At 33.0% G+C, this 17,500-nt stretch overlaps 2 protein-coding genes and 1 long non-coding RNA gene across 15 annotated transcripts in view; 1 reads left to right on the top strand and 2 right to left on the bottom strand.

Moving 5' to 3' along the window:
* LOC124946660 (tensin-3-like) overlaps positions 1-17,500 on the bottom strand; it is a 171,964-nt gene that overhangs the window by 128,293 nt on the left and 26,171 nt on the right. The window lies entirely within an intron of this gene.
* LOC124946731 (putative sodium-dependent multivitamin transporter) lies at positions 10,212-15,985 on the top strand. 3 transcript variants are annotated; one of them, XM_047487891.1, is made up of 7 exons: positions 10,212-10,476; positions 10,967-11,098; positions 11,933-12,154; positions 12,482-12,825; positions 12,948-13,067; positions 13,705-14,382; positions 14,877-15,983. In XM_047487891.1, the coding sequence occupies exons 1-7, from the start codon at positions 10,471-10,473 to the stop codon at positions 15,124-15,126; spliced, it is 1,752 nt and encodes a 583-aa protein (XP_047343847.1). In that variant the 5' UTR covers positions 10,212-10,470; the 3' UTR covers positions 15,127-15,983. The 3 variants fall into 3 exon arrangements, with proteins under 3 accessions (XP_047343847.1, XP_047343864.1, XP_047343855.1); XM_047487908.1 differs by lacking the exon at positions 12,948-13,067 and having other exon boundaries at positions 14,877-15,985; XM_047487899.1 differs by lacking the exons at positions 10,212-10,476; positions 10,967-11,098 and adding an exon at positions 11,634-11,785 and having other exon boundaries at positions 14,877-15,984.
* Positions 10,786-17,500, bottom strand: part of LOC124946745 — a 7,187-nt gene continuing 472 nt past the window's right edge. The window contains exons 1-2 of the long non-coding RNA XR_007100172.1: positions 15,396-17,500; positions 10,786-13,075 (exon numbers count right to left, since the gene is read on the bottom strand). The exon at positions 15,396-17,500 is cut by the window's right edge and continues 472 nt beyond it. This is a non-coding gene — a long non-coding RNA (uncharacterized LOC124946745). The remainder of the gene's footprint in view (positions 13,076-15,395) is intronic.

Consider the following 17,500-nt stretch of genomic DNA (forward strand, 5'->3'; position numbering starts at 1 on the left):
CTCACTTCCAAGAATCCTAGTTCGTCTCTCGATGTAAGAAGACATAGAATCGATCATAGCGAATACGAATTATCTATGGCGTATTTAAATAAACGTAAGTACTTTGCACGTTCGTAACTTCTAAGAATACATTGAAAGAATGTTCTTTAACATATAATAAATAAATAAATTAATTAATTAATTAATTAAATAAATTATTATTATATGAACAATCAATGAAAATATTACAGGTGTGTGTGTGTGTGTGTGAAATATTGACAGAAAAAAAATTATAGTCACGAGCAGGATGATATTTATTTATTTAGATTTAAGAATCCTAAATAGGAAATTATAACGTGTCCTTGAAATTTTTTTCTTTCTTTCTTTTTTTTCTTTTTTCTTTTTTTTTTTGATTGAAAATAAAAATAAAAGTCAATACTCTTCCATGGAAATTCATTTTATATGAAATAAATGTAAGAGAGCATTGATATATATATATATATATATATATATATATATATATATATATACAATTTGTATTAAAAAAAAATTATATATACATACAAATTCAAATTTAAATTCAAAAAAAAAAAAACGAAATTAATAACTAAAAGTTTCTTTTCTATCTATGATTTTACCCATTAATTATTTATTCAATAATTAAATTAGGTCATTTTTTTTTTTTTCTTTTAATATCGCATAGTTTGTGAAAAATACGATTTTAAAACCTTGTTAACAGGTTACACTTTAACATGATCGTTTAGTCGCGAGTTTGTCGATCAAAACGAGATCGTATATACAGGTTGAGTAACGTTTAAAAACGTCCTTGTGACTATTTTGTATAATGTACAATATGCATTAACGTGTAGAACGATTGATTGGTATGAATTAAAAGTATGTCGAGATTCTAAACAAAGCGAGGTCACGAAGTTATTAACGATGGAATAGGATCCGTAGAAAGATTCATGGGTTTTCCTTTTGATCGTCGTCAAATCTTGATATTATACCCTTAAAATCGAGACATCGATCAAAAATTGATTAGATCGAAGGAAAAAAAAAACAATCGATCTAATTATATCACCGTTATAATTTTATTACTATCCATCGTTAGAGGATCCCGATTTTGTTGTGATGGGATAAGTAAAAAAAAAAACCAAAAAAAAACAGAAAGAAAGAAAAAAGAAATATACGCAATACTTATATGCTGCCAATTTTCAATTATTTCTTTTTTGTTTCTTTTTTTTTTTTTTTCAATGCGAATTGTTACGAGATCTCAGACGTGATCGAACGTCCCGATCAAGCAAACGAAATAGTCGAATGTAATTTCGATGTCGCGTCATCGACGTGTCGTCATCATCGGCCTCTCCTCTTCCAAACGGTTGCGAATTCGAGGCCGGCACGTTTCCATTGCAAATCAAGAGCTGCCCGTTTACAGAGAGGACGAAAGAAAAAAAAAGAGAGAAAGAGAGAGAGAGAGAGAGAGACAGAGACTGAGGTACATAAATGCAGCATGCATAGTCAGGCTTCACGTACACGCAAAATAAGCACAAAAGCCCGAGAACGAACAACGAAGTGCTCTTCTTCCTGTTTGCCTTTTGTTTCCTCTCTCACTCTTTCCCTCTCTCTCTTTCTCTCTCTCTCTCACTCTGTCTGTCTGTCTGTCTGTCTGTCTGTCTGTCTGTTCGTCTCTCACTCTTACTCTCTCGCTTTTTTTTTTCCCGTTCCTTTTTTTAGATCAGCGAAATTTTCAAGCGCAACGCATCAATGACGCTACCTATGTTTCTTTTTTTCCCTCTTCGGTAGGTAACCATTAGAATGATTGCAGGACGAAATAAAACTGGGGAAAGAGTTGTTGTTCGCGCGCGGACTCAGCCACGAGAAGAAAAAAGAAAAAAAGAAAATGATGAAAAAGAAAAGAAAACAAAAAAAAAAGGAAAAGAAAATAAATAAGTAAATAATAAATAAAGAAAGAAATAAATAAAGAAAGAAATGAAAAAATAGAAAAATAGAAAAAGAATTCTTGGCGCCAGAGTATCTCGTAAATTTTCTTGCCCTGTTTCTTCCCCTATTAAATTTTAATGTTTCCTTCCGTGCCTCGTTCGAGAGAAAAGTCCGACTATTCCTTTATACAATAATGTTTCTCTTTATTTTTTACGTTCCTTTTATTTTTGTCTTTTTGTTTCTTCTTTATCTTTTTCTTTTTTTTTCTTTTCTTTCTTTTTTTTTTCCCCCTTATTTTCGATTTTTCTCTACCTTTGCATTCCATCGATTAGCTTGGATATATTAAAAAGAAGAGGGAAGTAGTTACTTGTCGTAAACCGAAATAAGAGCGATTTCGTGTCTCGCGTGTCACGAATGTTGCGTATTATCGATTTACTTAACCGGAAGGTTAAAATAACTGCGTATCGGGAAAGGGACGCATACGTACATATAAATGTAATCTATATATGTATATGTAGAAGACCGTATATATTAAAGTAAATAATTTTTATATACTTACGTATGCGTGTTAAAAGGTTTTAACGTATACTTTAAACTTCGACTTTACGTCTTTGAGAAAATGTTTCCCGTTACTTTCTTTCTTTCTTTCTTTTTTTCTTTCTTTCTTTCTTTCTTTCTTTCTTTTTACCTTTCAACAGCAAAAATATCTCGCAATCCACGAAACTTTTATAGAAAATTTCACGCGAATATGAAAATAATTTTGCGCTAAGCTTGAAAATATTTTGTGACAAAAGAGAGAGAGAGAGAGAGGGGGGGGGGAGGGAGAAAAAAGAAAAAAGAAGAAGAAAAAAATTGTCTCGACATCAAATTTCCATAAGTTCACCGAGGTTTATATTGCGGTGCAAGACCAAGCGCTACCGTAACTCTAACCGTGAATTATCTCGAATGACAAGCCTCCGTCTCACCTCTTAAGAGACGCAAAGTAACACGCGCATTTATATACCTAGGAGAACACGAACTTGACAGGACATCGATCCTCCGACGTGATATTTTCTTATAGAAACGAGCGACTTAACGAGGGCACGCCTCGTATTACTCATCGATTAAAACCAATTGCGTTTATATGGTATATAACATGGGATGAATAGGAGTAAGGGGATAGAGAGAATGATGAAAAGAAGGGTTACTATTATTTAATCAAATTTAACGTTTAAAAATAAATTTTCTTTTGGCGTAAGAGACGGTATATATAAATACGTGTTATTAATATGTATATAGAAAATATTTACCAAAATATCGTAAAAATAAGCGTTACGTCCGTCGTTCGTTATATAAAGTATAAAAAAGGAAGAAGAAAGATAAATCAATTAAAAAAAAAAAAATAAAAAAAAAAAAAAAAAAAAAAATAAAAAAAAAAAAAAAAAAAGAAGTAGTCGTTATCGAGAAGCTTCGTTAATTCAGTATATATACCTATCTAACGGTTAAAATACCGTGCTAAGGAATTTTAATACCTATCCTTGTTCTCGGCATCGAGCGAAACGAGTAAGACGATAACGATGCTTTTCCCAATGCCGGAAGAATCTCTGCTCCCTTTTGTTAATGCGAGCCACTATACTTTCAGAAGGAAAAGAGAGAATGAGAATGAGAGAATGAAAGAGAGAGAGAGAGAGAGAGAGAGACCTTTTAAATTGATTCCTTCTTCTCCTACGTAACATTCTCAGCAAAGTATTTGACATTATCTTTGTGCGTACGCCCGCATCCTTAAGTAACGATACGAATGCAATGGAAAGTCAAGCTAATGGAACGGTCCACGGTACGTAATTTCTGGAAAAAAAAAAAAAAAAAAGAAAAAAAAAAAAGAAACCTTGAAAAGGAATTACGTGCGCTCAATTAAAATCGATGAGAGGGGGAAACGTTTAACGTTGTCGATTGATATTATTTCTCTCCTGTGGTTTGTGAAGTCGCATAAGCTCCGGAGTTATTAATCGTCACATGAGATAATTATTAAGCGGAAATATTTTCTTTCTTTTTTTTTTTTTTTTTTTTTCTTTTTTCCTTAATCTTGTAATAACTTTATTATCATCGTTCTCTTTACGAACGAACGTATATTCTGATCGTTAAAAAAACAAAAAAAAAAAAAACAAAAAAAAAGAAACTAAAGGAAAAGAAAAGAAAAGAAAACGGAACAAAAAAAAAAGAATAAAAAAGAAAGAATTATTGCTAATTACACGACGCCGAGCTATTAATGATTCTGAGGTATTATATATGACGCAAACTAATTAATATTCGAATAATCATACGTTAAAATAGAATGTTCGGTCATCGCTAAGCGATATATATATATATATATATATATATATATATATATATGTATGTATTTATTGGAAAAGAAAATAATCCAATCGAAAGCGATCATCGGCGATATATATCCGGTATATTTAATTTTTCTTTAATCACTTAAGAAATTAACTCTTAACGATGTTACATATATGCATGTAAATATAAGGATAACATCTCAATAGATATACATTCAAGTATATATATATATATATACATATATACATATATATGTATGTATCGAACGACTAATGTGACAAGTTTATATATAAGCTAAGATAATTATAATTTCTTCCTTCCTTTTTTTATCTTCCATCCATTCGCTAAAAAAAGAAGTTCTAGCTTGAACTGATCGTTTTTTTTCTTCTCTTTTTTTTTATTTTTTTTTTTTCATTTTTTACTTTTTTTTTTTTTTTGAGATATTTGTGACTCCTCGAGACTACGATGGTTCGTTCGCCAACTCGTTCATGTCACAAATGAGTATGTACTATATATATATATATATATATATATATATATATATATATATGCATGTTTCTTTGGTCGTATTCGTATCGCACGAGCCAAGAGGAGGTCGCGAACTAGTGAATCATTGCTCTCCTTATAACCGTGCAAACAAAAGTGCAAGAAAACTCGTCCCAAACTGGTTCTTCCCTATGTTGTCTCACTAATTTATTTATTTGTTTCGCCTTTTATATTCGAAATGTTACCACGCATAACGTATGGAAATTCTTACGTCATCTTTATCGGTGATCGTTGACTATGATCTATTAAATCAAAGAAATGAAAAAAAAAAAAAAACAAAGAAGAAAAGAAAGAAGAAAATGAAGCAACAAAATTTATCATAAATATCTACGTATCGCTAAAATTCTATATGCGTATGTGTAGACGTACGTGTGTACGACATTCGAACTAAGCTTTCTCCATTGAAATCGAATAACTCGTCACGTATTCGTGAATCATATCTCACAGAATGTTTTTGTGGTCTCGTATATAATCGTGGCAATTGTCATAACATGTTGCGATATTTTTAGCATACGCACGATCATCGTTACATTGTAAATACATTCGACGTGAGTTAAATCGTTCCTTCGAAAGAAATATGCGTAAATGTTTTCTCCTGTAATTTATTTTTTTTCTTTCTTTCTTTCTTTCTTTCTTTTTTTTTTTGTTTCCTTTTTTCTCCTTTTGCCTTATCCATTTCCTTTTTCTTTTCTTTTCTTTTTTTTTTCTTTTACTTTCTAAATTTACTTTCCATGCAATTGTCTCATTAACAATCACTTTAATTGAGAACGAACGATCCGATAAATGACGACTTTATTTTCGTAAAGTCTTTACGTTGAACACTAGAAGACACTTAGTTTCGTACGAGTCCAACACGAGGAGGTTCAGCGAATTGAACGTATTAAGTCAATTAAGGACACGAAATCGAAACGGCGTGCGAGCGAGGTTATCTCGTGCAAATCGACTGGAACGCCGGAACTGTCATTAATTAATTACGAAGTCAACGAGCTAGCACGCGAACGCGAGCTATTATATTCGTCGGTGCATCGTCAATTCGTATTTACGATCAATGCGTCGAAACAATACGAGATCATGACGCAACGCTTAGGTACATAGATAAATATCTCTGCGTATGTATATATATATATATATACATATATATGTATACAATATAACAACAGCGATGATATTCGACATGCGATTTTCATTAAAATGTTTAAAACGATAATTTCTAGATAATTAAAGTGACGATTGAATGACAATGTTTCTTATGGAGTAAATTTCTCAATGTTTCTCGTCTTCTTCTTCATTTTTTTTTTTTTTTTATTTTTATTTTTCATTTTTTCTTTTTTACTTACCCCTCCCGTATAATCTCGGAACTATCGTCTTATCGTCATCGTTAAAAAAAAAAGGAATTCTCGCGTCTTTATTCAACGATATTTTTATTGCAAGTTGTGGGAAATAGAAAAATTAATTGACTCATTCCTAGAAAGATTACGATGAGAAACAAGTAACTGTCTATAAAGAACAACGGAATCTTTGATTCATCATGAAAAACGTTAAGCGGGGTTGAAGGTACTCCATTTGCGAATTCGTTTCTTTCGTTCGTTTTTTTCTTTTTTCTTTTCTTTTTTTCTTCTTCTTCTTTTTAAGAACGTTGAAAACTAGACGGATGAAAAGGAACGAACAAAAAGAAAGGAAAAAGAAAAAAAGAGAGAAAAAAATAAGAGAAAAAAAGACCGACGCTTGTTTTCATTTCCAACCTCAACCTTGTGTGTTTCTGGTCCTTTGTGTCGTCGTCTTCGTGGTCGTCATCATCGTGAAGCTTACCATAAAATTTATTTTTATCGCGACGGCACCCATGCGCGTTTTTTTCCTTTCAAGGGCATACATATATGACGTACGTACGTCGAGGGGGTGAAAGTCAAATAAATTGTCGCCTATTTTCTTTCAACACCTGAAAGATTCGTCGGTCGTGGTTCCTGATGCGAATGGATGCATCAGCCCCGACTCTAATTAACACCACTAACCAAAGAAAATTCTTTTCACTAAATGACTTGCCTGGTACGTACGTTACATACATACATATACATACATATATACACATATATATATATATATGTATATGTTTATGTAAGTACGTCGTAACGCATGCCATGAAAAAGTTACGTGTCACGCAATGACACGATCATTTAAAGTCTCTCTCTCTCTCTCTCTCTCTCTCTCTCTCTCTCTCTCTCTCTCTCTACATGTGAACGTACATCTTTTTCTTCCTCTTTTATTTTCTTTTCTTGTTTTTTTTTCTCCTTTTTATTTTTTATTTTTTTTTGTCTACATTGCCTTTCCCCCGAGACACTCTATACACCAATGATTCCGAAAAAGAAACGAAAAGAAAAATTTTTCCCGATAACGTTGTTTTTGCAAAAATCGATAAGCTCAACGTGCTTATCTTCCTCCTCTCTCTCTCTCTCTCTCTCTCTCTCCCTCTCTCTCTCTCCCTCTCTCTTAACTTTCCACTAATCGTGTATATCAATTTACGAGCTCGTTAATATTTTCACGAAAACCGCCTCCACTTTTCTCATTAATTTCTTGGCTCGTTAAGCGAGCATCTATAAATCGTGTCACTTACACGAAAGCTACCTAAGTGCCGGTTTAATTAATGAGATTGTACTTTTTAATTCGGGCATACGTAATTTAAGGAGAGAAACTCCATTTCAAATATTCTCTATTACTTTCTCTATTTCTTTCTAATAATTTTCTTTTCTTCTTTTTCTTTTTTATTTTTATTTTTTTTCTATTTTTTATCTATCACTTTACTTTATCGAACGTTTGTTTCTACAAAGATTTAATATTTGAATGTAGTCATTAGAGAACAGCCACATGAATATGAGGGTATATATGATGGATATGCTCGAGAGAGTTAGCGTGATGTTGCAGGAAATAAAGGAAATACTGAATGTATGTTACACGAGTTAATATCATGGTTATTTCAGTTGGATGTAGCGACGTATGTTTTAATCGGAGTAACCGCTTAATCCTGCCGATTATCCGACGACGTAGAATTTAATGTAAGCTAAGTTATTACTGTGAGGAAAAATGAAAATAGAAAAAAGTAAAAAAAAAAAAAAAAAAGAAAAAAAAGAAGGAACAAAATAAAAAGGAAGAAAAGAAGGAGAAGAAAAAAACAAGAACAGTATTACATTCGTGATGTGACTCGCGTATTTTTTTGTCCTTTTTTCTTTTGTTTTTTTGTTTTTTTTATTTTTCTATTTTTTTTTTTTTTTTTTTTTTTTTTTTTGTTAAACTAAACGAACGAATATCTATGTCGAGCGTAAATATGAAAGAAAAAAAAAAAAAAACAAAAAGAAAAAAAAAGGATATGTTACAAGTATACACAGGTACCTGTTCACTGGTAAAATAACACGGAGGATTTTATAGATTATTGGTTTTTTCAGTGCTTTTTTCTTTTTTTTTTTTTTTTCTTTTTTTTTTTGGTTCAACTTCGTTCCGGTTTTTCTTTTTCCATCGAAAAAAAAAGAAAAAAAGAAAAAAAAATATACGTAGTACGTCGATCGTATCGTTATTAAAATAAAATTGCTCGATCGTTTTTTTCTTTACTCTTTTATATTCTTTCTTCTTTTTTTATCTCTTTCTCTCTCTCTCTCTCTCTCTCTCTCTCCCTCTCTCTCTCTTTCTTTCTTTTTTAATGCTCAAGGACGTTGATAGAGATCTCCAAAGATGGGTGAAACGTGGCCAGTTAACGCACGGTCAATTTTCATCGACCACTGGAAGGTCAACGATTGGCCGATCGGGATCAGCAGTCAGGCCGCTGTCGTCCTCTGCTTGGCTAATAACTTAATGACGGGAATTCGCCACTTACGTTCTCTTTCTTTTTCTTTTTCTTTTTTCCTCCTCCTTTCTCTCTCTCTCTTCTACCTCTTTCTCTTCCTCTTTCTTCTCCTTCTCCTATCTCTTCTTCTTCTTCTCCTTCTTCATCTTCTTTTCTTCACTTTCGTCCTCTCTTCCTTTGATTGGTCAATAATTTCCGAGTAAAACGATCCACTCGATAAACGGGAAACAATGTTGAAAATTGGATGATCCTTAAGTGGAATATCCATTAACATTTTATCGCATTCGAATAAACTGTTTATGATCAAGAGAATATATATATATATATATTACTATGCATACACGTAATATATACGTACATCTCATTTTTATCAGATTTAAATGTACTCACATTATCCCCGTATATCCGATATTATTGGATCGTTTAAATTCGCATGGAAGATGTTCGTACTGGTAAATTATGTTAATGAGAAAGCGAAATATAATCGCCAATTGATTGTAATACATGTTCGTTCCATGATTTCATATTCTTACGAGACCCTTTCGAATGCATTATTTCAAGGATTTGAAAATAAAAGGTAATCTGGTCTGATCTCCTTCGGAACTTCGAATTGAATGCTTTGCGCATTTCAATGAGGAACTCTATCCACCTTCTTACCCCCCTCCCTCTCTTTTCCTCTTTCTTTTTTTCCCTTTTCAAAAGTATGCTCGTCGACGTATTCTTTGCCGAGGGTTTATTTTTTTTTTTTTTTTTTTTTTTTTTTCATAATAACGAGTTATTTGACCATCAGAAATCGCCATTAATATGGATAATTATTATTTATCGTATTATCTATTAACCGAATGCTTTCTATTCCGTGAAATATTCACGGCGAGAAACGAATCGTATTTTTTAGTTCCATTAAAGTCAGTTTTCATTCAGCGTTCCAATTTATCGTCTTTACGGTTGTTACGGTATCACAACTCTATTCGACTAACTGAAATCAATTAAACGCTCGAATGGTAGTAAGATCGCTTCGATAATTTCTCTCTGTTCAAGTTCATCCAAGCGAAACGTACTCGTACGAAAGAGTTTTGAGTGTTGCTTGTGGTGATGGCGATGGTGGTAAAGGTGATGATGGTGGTGGTGGTGGCGATGGTGGTGACGGTGGTTTCGTGCTTTACTCTCGCATTGCTTTTATCAATCGATTCGAAATGTTGCACGTGCTTTGAATATAGATAACACCTTTTATATATCGTAACTCGCGAAGAAGCAACCGAGTTAATCTCGTTCGAGATTTAATCGAGGTTTTCGCGAAACTTTTCCTCTCTCTCTCTCTCTCTCCCTCTTTTATTTTCTTCAAAAGAGAAGAGGGGAAAAAAAAAGGAAGAAAAAAGAAGAAGAAACAAAACAAAGTCTCTTTGTTAAACAAACCGTACCTTTTGATTCTCAATTATTTAATCTTAAAATGAACAACTCTATACTAATTACGTTTAATATTATCAAATCATTCGAACCATTCAAACAACTGACTTTGCTATCGCGTGTCTTGGAAACTGCCGAGCTAAGTTTTTACGTAATGGAACAAACCTTCGCATTTTTTTTTTTCCCACTCGAAATAGAACATTCATTCGTGCAGGTACAATCGCATCGTACACACAATCGCTCGGTCCTTACTAAAGCCTTCATTTCATTTTATCTTATCAACGGACATTGTCCGTGTCGGTGTCGACATCGTCGTCCACGTCGTGATCGTTCGTTTTCCTTTGCTGACGACACCCTTGAGAAGGATCATATCTATATATGATCTTTACGTGATCGGCATCAATATCGTATTGTTAGATACGTGTTCATTCAAAGTTCCTGATATCGAAAGAAGAATGGATGTGAGTGTTATATATATATATATATATATATATATATATATATATATATATATATATATATATATATAAAAAGAAACTTATAACGTTCATCACAAAAATTATTTTTCGTACGATTCATCGTGAAAATCGTATACAATGATGAGCAAAAATTTTTCTAAAAATTTATCTATAGAATATATTCGTTCGTATGACGTTCATTTTTGTATGTTTAAATAATCAATTGTAATATACAATGGTTACATATATAAATCAATGTGAATTTACATTTTTGAAAATTTTATGTAATGTCTTCAATTTTGTTCATCATTGTTTATATGTATATATATATATATATATATATATATATATATATATATATATCGATGGTTACTAGTGTTGGTTTAAATTCATGTCAAAGTTATACATGAAAATTTTGTAATAAGTACGCTTATAAGTTATAGATCTTGAAGTAACGTAAGATAAATATTAGATGAAACGATTCTTTTTACAGAAACAGACTATCCAGAATGAGAATTCGAAGTTACAATGGCATGACTATATAATCATTGGTATAGTCCTGCTAATCTCTGCCAGCATTGGGATCTATTATCGATTCACAGGCGGTCGACAACAAACTATCGAGGTGGTTACCAGACTAGAAAATTAATTTCAATGTTGAAACGTTCAAAAATCAATAGCTTTCTCTTTCTCTTTCTCTCTCTCTCTCTCTCTCTCTCTCTTTCTCTCTCTCTTTTTCTTTCTTGCTTTTTCAGATTGCTATCAGATATAACTGATAATTCATGTTGAACCACACACCTAGATCGCGATACTTAAGAGAGATCGTCTATGTTCCGCGTTTCTTATCCATAACGATCTTACTCTCGAAAGTATAAATATTAGCAAGTATATAAATTAGCGACTATAGATCGCTAGTAAATTATCGCTTACCGTAGTGTAAGCTATTTCCGAAATACTCGTGGACGCTAATTAACGCTCATACTATCATTACGATCTGATTACGATACGATAAATCTTGTCTTGTAAGAGAGCCCCCATTGAGATAGATATCATCGTTATTTTCTTATACTTTTAAACGTACAATTTTAAACGTAAATACTTTCACATAATTGCGAGTTAATTTACTTAAAAAAAGAAAGAAAAAAAGAAAAAGAAAGAAAAAAATAAGGAAAAACCTGTGATCGATCGTATCAATAACGTCGTACTATAGATCCTCATCGTTGATTATTTTTATTATCAAAAAAAAAAAAAGAGAAAAAAAAAAAAGAAAAAAATGAAAATAACTCGTCAGGATGATAACAAATCAATCAGGGTAAGGGGAGCGTTTACAAAATTAATGTATAAATATCTTATTAATTAAGTTCTTAATCATATATATATATATATATATATCATCAAATCGATAAAGCAATAGTTCATTTTATATATATACTATGCTAAATAATTTATCAACGGATAGGAATACTTCTCAGCCGATCGATCCATGAAGATTTTGCCATTGGGGATAGCCATGACAGTTTCCTTCATATCCGCGATTACGATCCTTGGAATCAGCGCGGAAATCTACGTCCATGGCACGATGTTCACCGTGTTTACCATTGGCTTCCTTGTTGGAGCGCCTATCGCTATGTACTGCTACCTACCAGTCTTCTTCGAGTTGAAAGTCATGAGCGTCTTCGAGGTAATTGACGACGGCATTGAACGATCATTCGATCGATCGATCGATCGATCGTACGACCGATCGTTCGATCGTTCGTTCCTTAGGATCGTCATTTCGTCGAACCTATACGGTAGTTCTTGTTACATGAGCGTCCTAAAAGACTAAAGTTTTTTTGATCCTCATTTAAGATAACTCATCAGTATGTTAAAATTTCTTTCATTCCTTAAAGTCATTTAAAAATTAGATTATATTCTCTTTTATTCTTGACGAAGATAAAAATTAAATATTTCTTTACTTTTTCTCCTTCTTTTTTCTTTTTTTTTTCTTTTCTCTTTTGCAATCTACCAGTATATAGAGAAAAGATTTGGAATAAAGGTTCGTTTATTGGCCAGCATCGCAAACTTCTGCCATATGACTTTACACACGGGAATCGTTCTTTACGCTCCCTCAATAGCCCTGGAGGCAACCACCGGCTTGTCCAGTACCTTAAGTATCATCTTAATCGGCATAATCTGTACGTTCTATTCAACGATCGGTGGGATCAAGGCTGTCTTAATAAGTGACGTTTTCCAAGGCCTACTTATGCTCCTATCGACATTGTGCATTATTGGGATCGGTTGCAATATCCTACCAAATGGAATTTATGATGTATGGGATAGAGCTATGAGAGGTGATCGTATAAATTTGAACGTGTAAGTTACATTGATTTTGATTTATAATTATTTATTTACTTGTTAATTTATTGATCCTCGTTGATCTTATCGATTTTAATTAATTAAAAACAAACAAACAAAAATGATCGTTCATTGAACAGGTTCAGTTTGGATTTGACTATACGTCATACATGGTGGAGTCTATTATTTGGCGGAATTTGCATGTTTCTTGCACTTTTCGGCGTTGGTCAGGTCCAGGTCCAACGTCTTTTGACCGTCAAGTACGAGACTAAAATTATTAATCATTTTGATTCATAACAAATGATAAATTAATTACTTTCATAATATGATACGTCGATAACGGCCAAGATAGATAAATAGAGAGAGAGAGAGAGAGAGAGAGAGAGAGACAGAGAGAGAAAGAGAGAGATGATTCAGATAATATCTAAAAAAATCCTTACGGCACCGGCAAGCAATTAGTACCAACGTCACAATATTCTGATATCGCAAACATATTTGACCCCCTATCAAAAGGTCTTAGCAATGATAGATCGCAAGTAAGACGTCGTCGTTTCATTGGATTTCAAACGAGATAAACACCGGTTTTTCCATTTCCACGATGTCAGTTTTATAAATACAACTGTTGATTTACTATACCAAATTATTCCCCGTCTCGGAGGAATGCTTCCAACGAATACTTCCGCAATTTGCTTCGGTTATGAATATTTTCTCTCTGATAGAACGTTTGTAAGATACGATTCTTATAACGAGTGAGATTAATTTAATCTAATATATGCACATGCATACATTCGATTATGTTGGAAAAAAAAGGAAAAGAAAAAAATAGAAATTCTCATTGTACTTATAAGATAGATTTCGAAGATCAATGTTTGACTAATATTATTTCATGATTTTTAGAAACTTGAGAGCTTCCCAGATGGCCCTAATAGTGAGTGCAATAATAATGTTTATCCTGATAATAAACACCATCTTCGCAGGCCTGGTTATGTATGCTGTTTACATGGATTGCGATCCAATGAAGTCTGGAAAAATATCATCGACCGATAAACTCATGCCATATTTTGTAATTGACAAATTGTCTTATATACCTGGCTTCGCGGGGCTCTTCATTTCCGGAGTCTTCAGTGCAAGCCTAAGCACGATCTCGGCAATGTTGAATTCACTTGCCGCACTTGCCATCGAGGATTATATAAAACCGATTTATTCGAAAATTGGTGCTACATTTCCAAAAGAAAAAGCAACATTTTTGGGTAAACTACTTGCCGTTTTAAATGGAATACTCTGTGTTTCTATCGCCCTGATAGCTGGAAAACTCGGTAGCTTAATCGAGGCGGCGATTGGATTGATAGGAATAATCGGTGGTCCTTTATTGGGTATCTTCACATTTGGAATGTTTTTCGAAAGTGCCAATGAAATTGGTGCAATCGTTGGAATGATTTTCACTGTGATTGCGTTAGGTTTTATAGCTTACGGTCCGAAAGTGCCTATAACGACATTGCCAATGTTCATTGATGGTTGTGAGAATGGAACGTTATTGATGTTGAATGAGACAATTGGATTAAACTCGACGATCAGGTATGCCAATTATTAAATATTCTTTTTTTTTTTTTTCTTAATCGTTCCCACATTAAAATATCTCATTGACAAATATAATTTAATTTAAATTTTAATTTAATTGGAAAATTATACTGATGAATTACTGATAGATAATTTTAACTACAACGTTACGTTAATTAACGTTAAAAATACTTGAGATTATTCACAAACTTATTACATGGAAGAATTAACTTCCTGATTTCTTTTCTATCTTCTGTGAACTAACTCTCTCTCCCTCTCCTTCTCCCTCCCCTCCCTCTCTCTCTCTCTCTCTCTCTATTTATCTCATGTATACATATATATTATTCATATATAACATATACTTCCGGTAATAATTCGAGCGTATAATATAACGACGAGTATAAAGTTTATATTAGATTATGCCGATCTAAATATACTAATTTGCTTTCTCCCGATCAATGAGAGATCTTAATCATAATCCAAAAAAAAATCTCGTTTCCTTTATTTTTCAGTAACAATTCGAACGTTCCATATATAAATCGAATATCGTATGCTTGGTATCCAGTGATTGGAATGCTATTAACAATTATCGTGGGATACTTGACCAGTTTAATAACAAACAATTGTATTAGCAATACACGTGAGTACGATCCTAATCTCTTTACACCGTTTATTGCGGCTAGGATCAAAAAGAGACGTCAAAATGAACAAAGGGTGACATCCAGTCAGATGTTCGTTTTAGAACCGACTTATAGAAAATAAAATGGAATTAATTTAAATAAAGCGACACGTTATTACTTACATATGTATAAACGTATTATAAGTATTGTGTTCATAAATTATAAATAATATCGATGTCAATTTGTAAATACCGATTAAGCTCATCGTTATTGTTAAATTTTCGAAGTGAGATTTTCTCTCACGAAAGAGAGATGAACATGAAAAAAAAAGAAAGAAAAAAAAAAGAAAGAAAAAAAACAAAGGAAGGAAGAAAAAGAGATAAATAAAAAGAAAAGTTACAAAATAATTACGTCTACGTTGAAAATCTCTCGGTTGGATAGTTTCGAACGTTGAGTTACGTTCGGAACAATGAAATCAGGTTAATTTGTCGCCTGGTCGACTCGGTCGTTTGGTAGGTCGTTTGGTAGGTCGGCCGGTCGTTCTCCGTTTTACATGATTACGTCGACGCATATCCTTTTCCGCCAATCGTTCCTCATTAAAGTGCAAACACGAAGCCAAGAAGTCAAGTGTGTTAAAAGTAAATCTAGTACTTACAGATTATTAAAGCTCCTTCTAATTATATTTTAAGTCCGTTCCCTTTCTTTTACGAGTCCAATTTTCAAGATAATCACTTTAACTCTTTAACCATTGCAACGATAATTGTTTAACGAGTGCTCGTTGAATAAACTTTTATGTATATGCGTATGTAAATATGTATGACGATTAGTCGATTTTTATGAAAGTACGAAGAATTGTTAACTAAGTGAGGAACACCCAACTCGTAAAAATGAAAATGACAATGACTATGACGACCCTTAAAAAAAAAGGGAGCAGTGTGAGAACGTCGTCCAATAATATCCGGTATAATTCCGTTTTAGCGGAACCCCTTTTTAGTTTCTATCATTAAAATGATTAAAACTTTTTGTCCTTTTTTTATGCCCCTCCCTCTCCCTCCCTCCCTCCCACTCTCTCTCTCTCTCTCTCTCTCTCAAATTTTCGAAGGAAAAAAACTAACACTCTCTAAATGACAAATTCTAATGATCTATGACAAAGAGAGAGAAAAAGAGAGAGAGAGAGAGAGAGGGAGAGAGAGAGAAAGAGAAAGATATACACAGAGGGAGAGATAGTTTTCGAAGTCTTCATTATCATTTCGCTTTTATAAAAATTCTAATTGCAACATCAAAGAAGAATATCTTTTGTCCTATGCATTCGTTGAATTGAGAAATTCGCGACAGTTGGAGTCGTCTGGAATTCCTGAAAGGGCTCTAATTGTTCGTGGCCGGCTGCTCGCGCGCGTGCGGTTTAGAAAGATAAAGAGAGAAAGAAAAAAAAAAGAAAGAGAGAAAGAGAGAAAGAGAGAGAGAGAGAGAGAGAGAGAGAGATTTTCTTTTCTTCCGAGAGAAATGGAGTGGTTTTCAAACACGAACGTGAACAGTCTTCTGCGGCTGGGTGACGCGGATATCCGTGCGCACAATGAGAGGGTCTATCTTCTCTCCCTTCAACGATACGGGATCTATGCGATGTGTACACATTTCTATGTAGGTACTATGTATACATATATATATATATATATACGTTTACATGTGTGAGTGTATGTGTGTGTATGGGTATGTGTGAGAGAGAGAGAGAGAGAGAGAGAGAGAGAGAAAAGGAAAGAGAAAGGAATTGCATGCATCTAAAGGGGGGTATGTGTGGGGGAGGGGAGGGAAGTAGAAGAGAAGGATGAACGTAAATTCCTCATGAATGGTACGTTGACCAGGAGCGTAGTCTTCCTGACGTCTCGATTTCCTACTACTAGCCACTGTTTACATTCATCTTTGCACGTTACATTACGATTTATATCAATAGCAATAGTTGAAATGTTAAATTAAATATGATCGATCGGCGATTAATCGTCAAAATTATTGAATATGATTGATCCTCGGGTCAAAAGTACCCGTATAATATTTATTCCTACGTCAATTAATCATTTTCTCGAGATGTTTCGTTTGCTTCCTTTTTTATTCTTTTTTTTTTTTCTTCTTTCTTTTTTTTTTTTGTTTTCTTTTTTTTTTTCTTTTTTTTTTTTTCTTGGGCGAGGGGAGGAACGAGAAAAAGGAAGATCCAATTTTTATTTCTCTCCCTCTTTTTAAATAAAAAGTTTCGAATAGACGCGCCTAAGCTTTGCACAGTGAAATAATTTTCAGATGTTATTACGATTAGAACGTATCGGAGAGATAATTCGATAAATTTTTGAAATGTCTGATTTAAGGAATTTCCAATGCCAAATTCGAAGATCCTTTGATTCGATCGAGTATTTATAAAATTTCGATATTATCTTTTCTTTTTTTTTTTTTTTTTTTCTTTATTATTAATTTAATTTTCCATTCGTTCGTTCCATGCTCCTTATCCTATTATTTTTTTTTCTTTCTTTTTT

The sequence above is a fragment of the Vespa velutina genome, chromosome 1 (genome assembly GCF_912470025.1).
Source record: "Vespa velutina chromosome 1, iVesVel2.1, whole genome shotgun sequence".
NCBI lineage: Eukaryota > Metazoa > Arthropoda > Insecta > Hymenoptera > Vespidae > Vespa > Vespa velutina.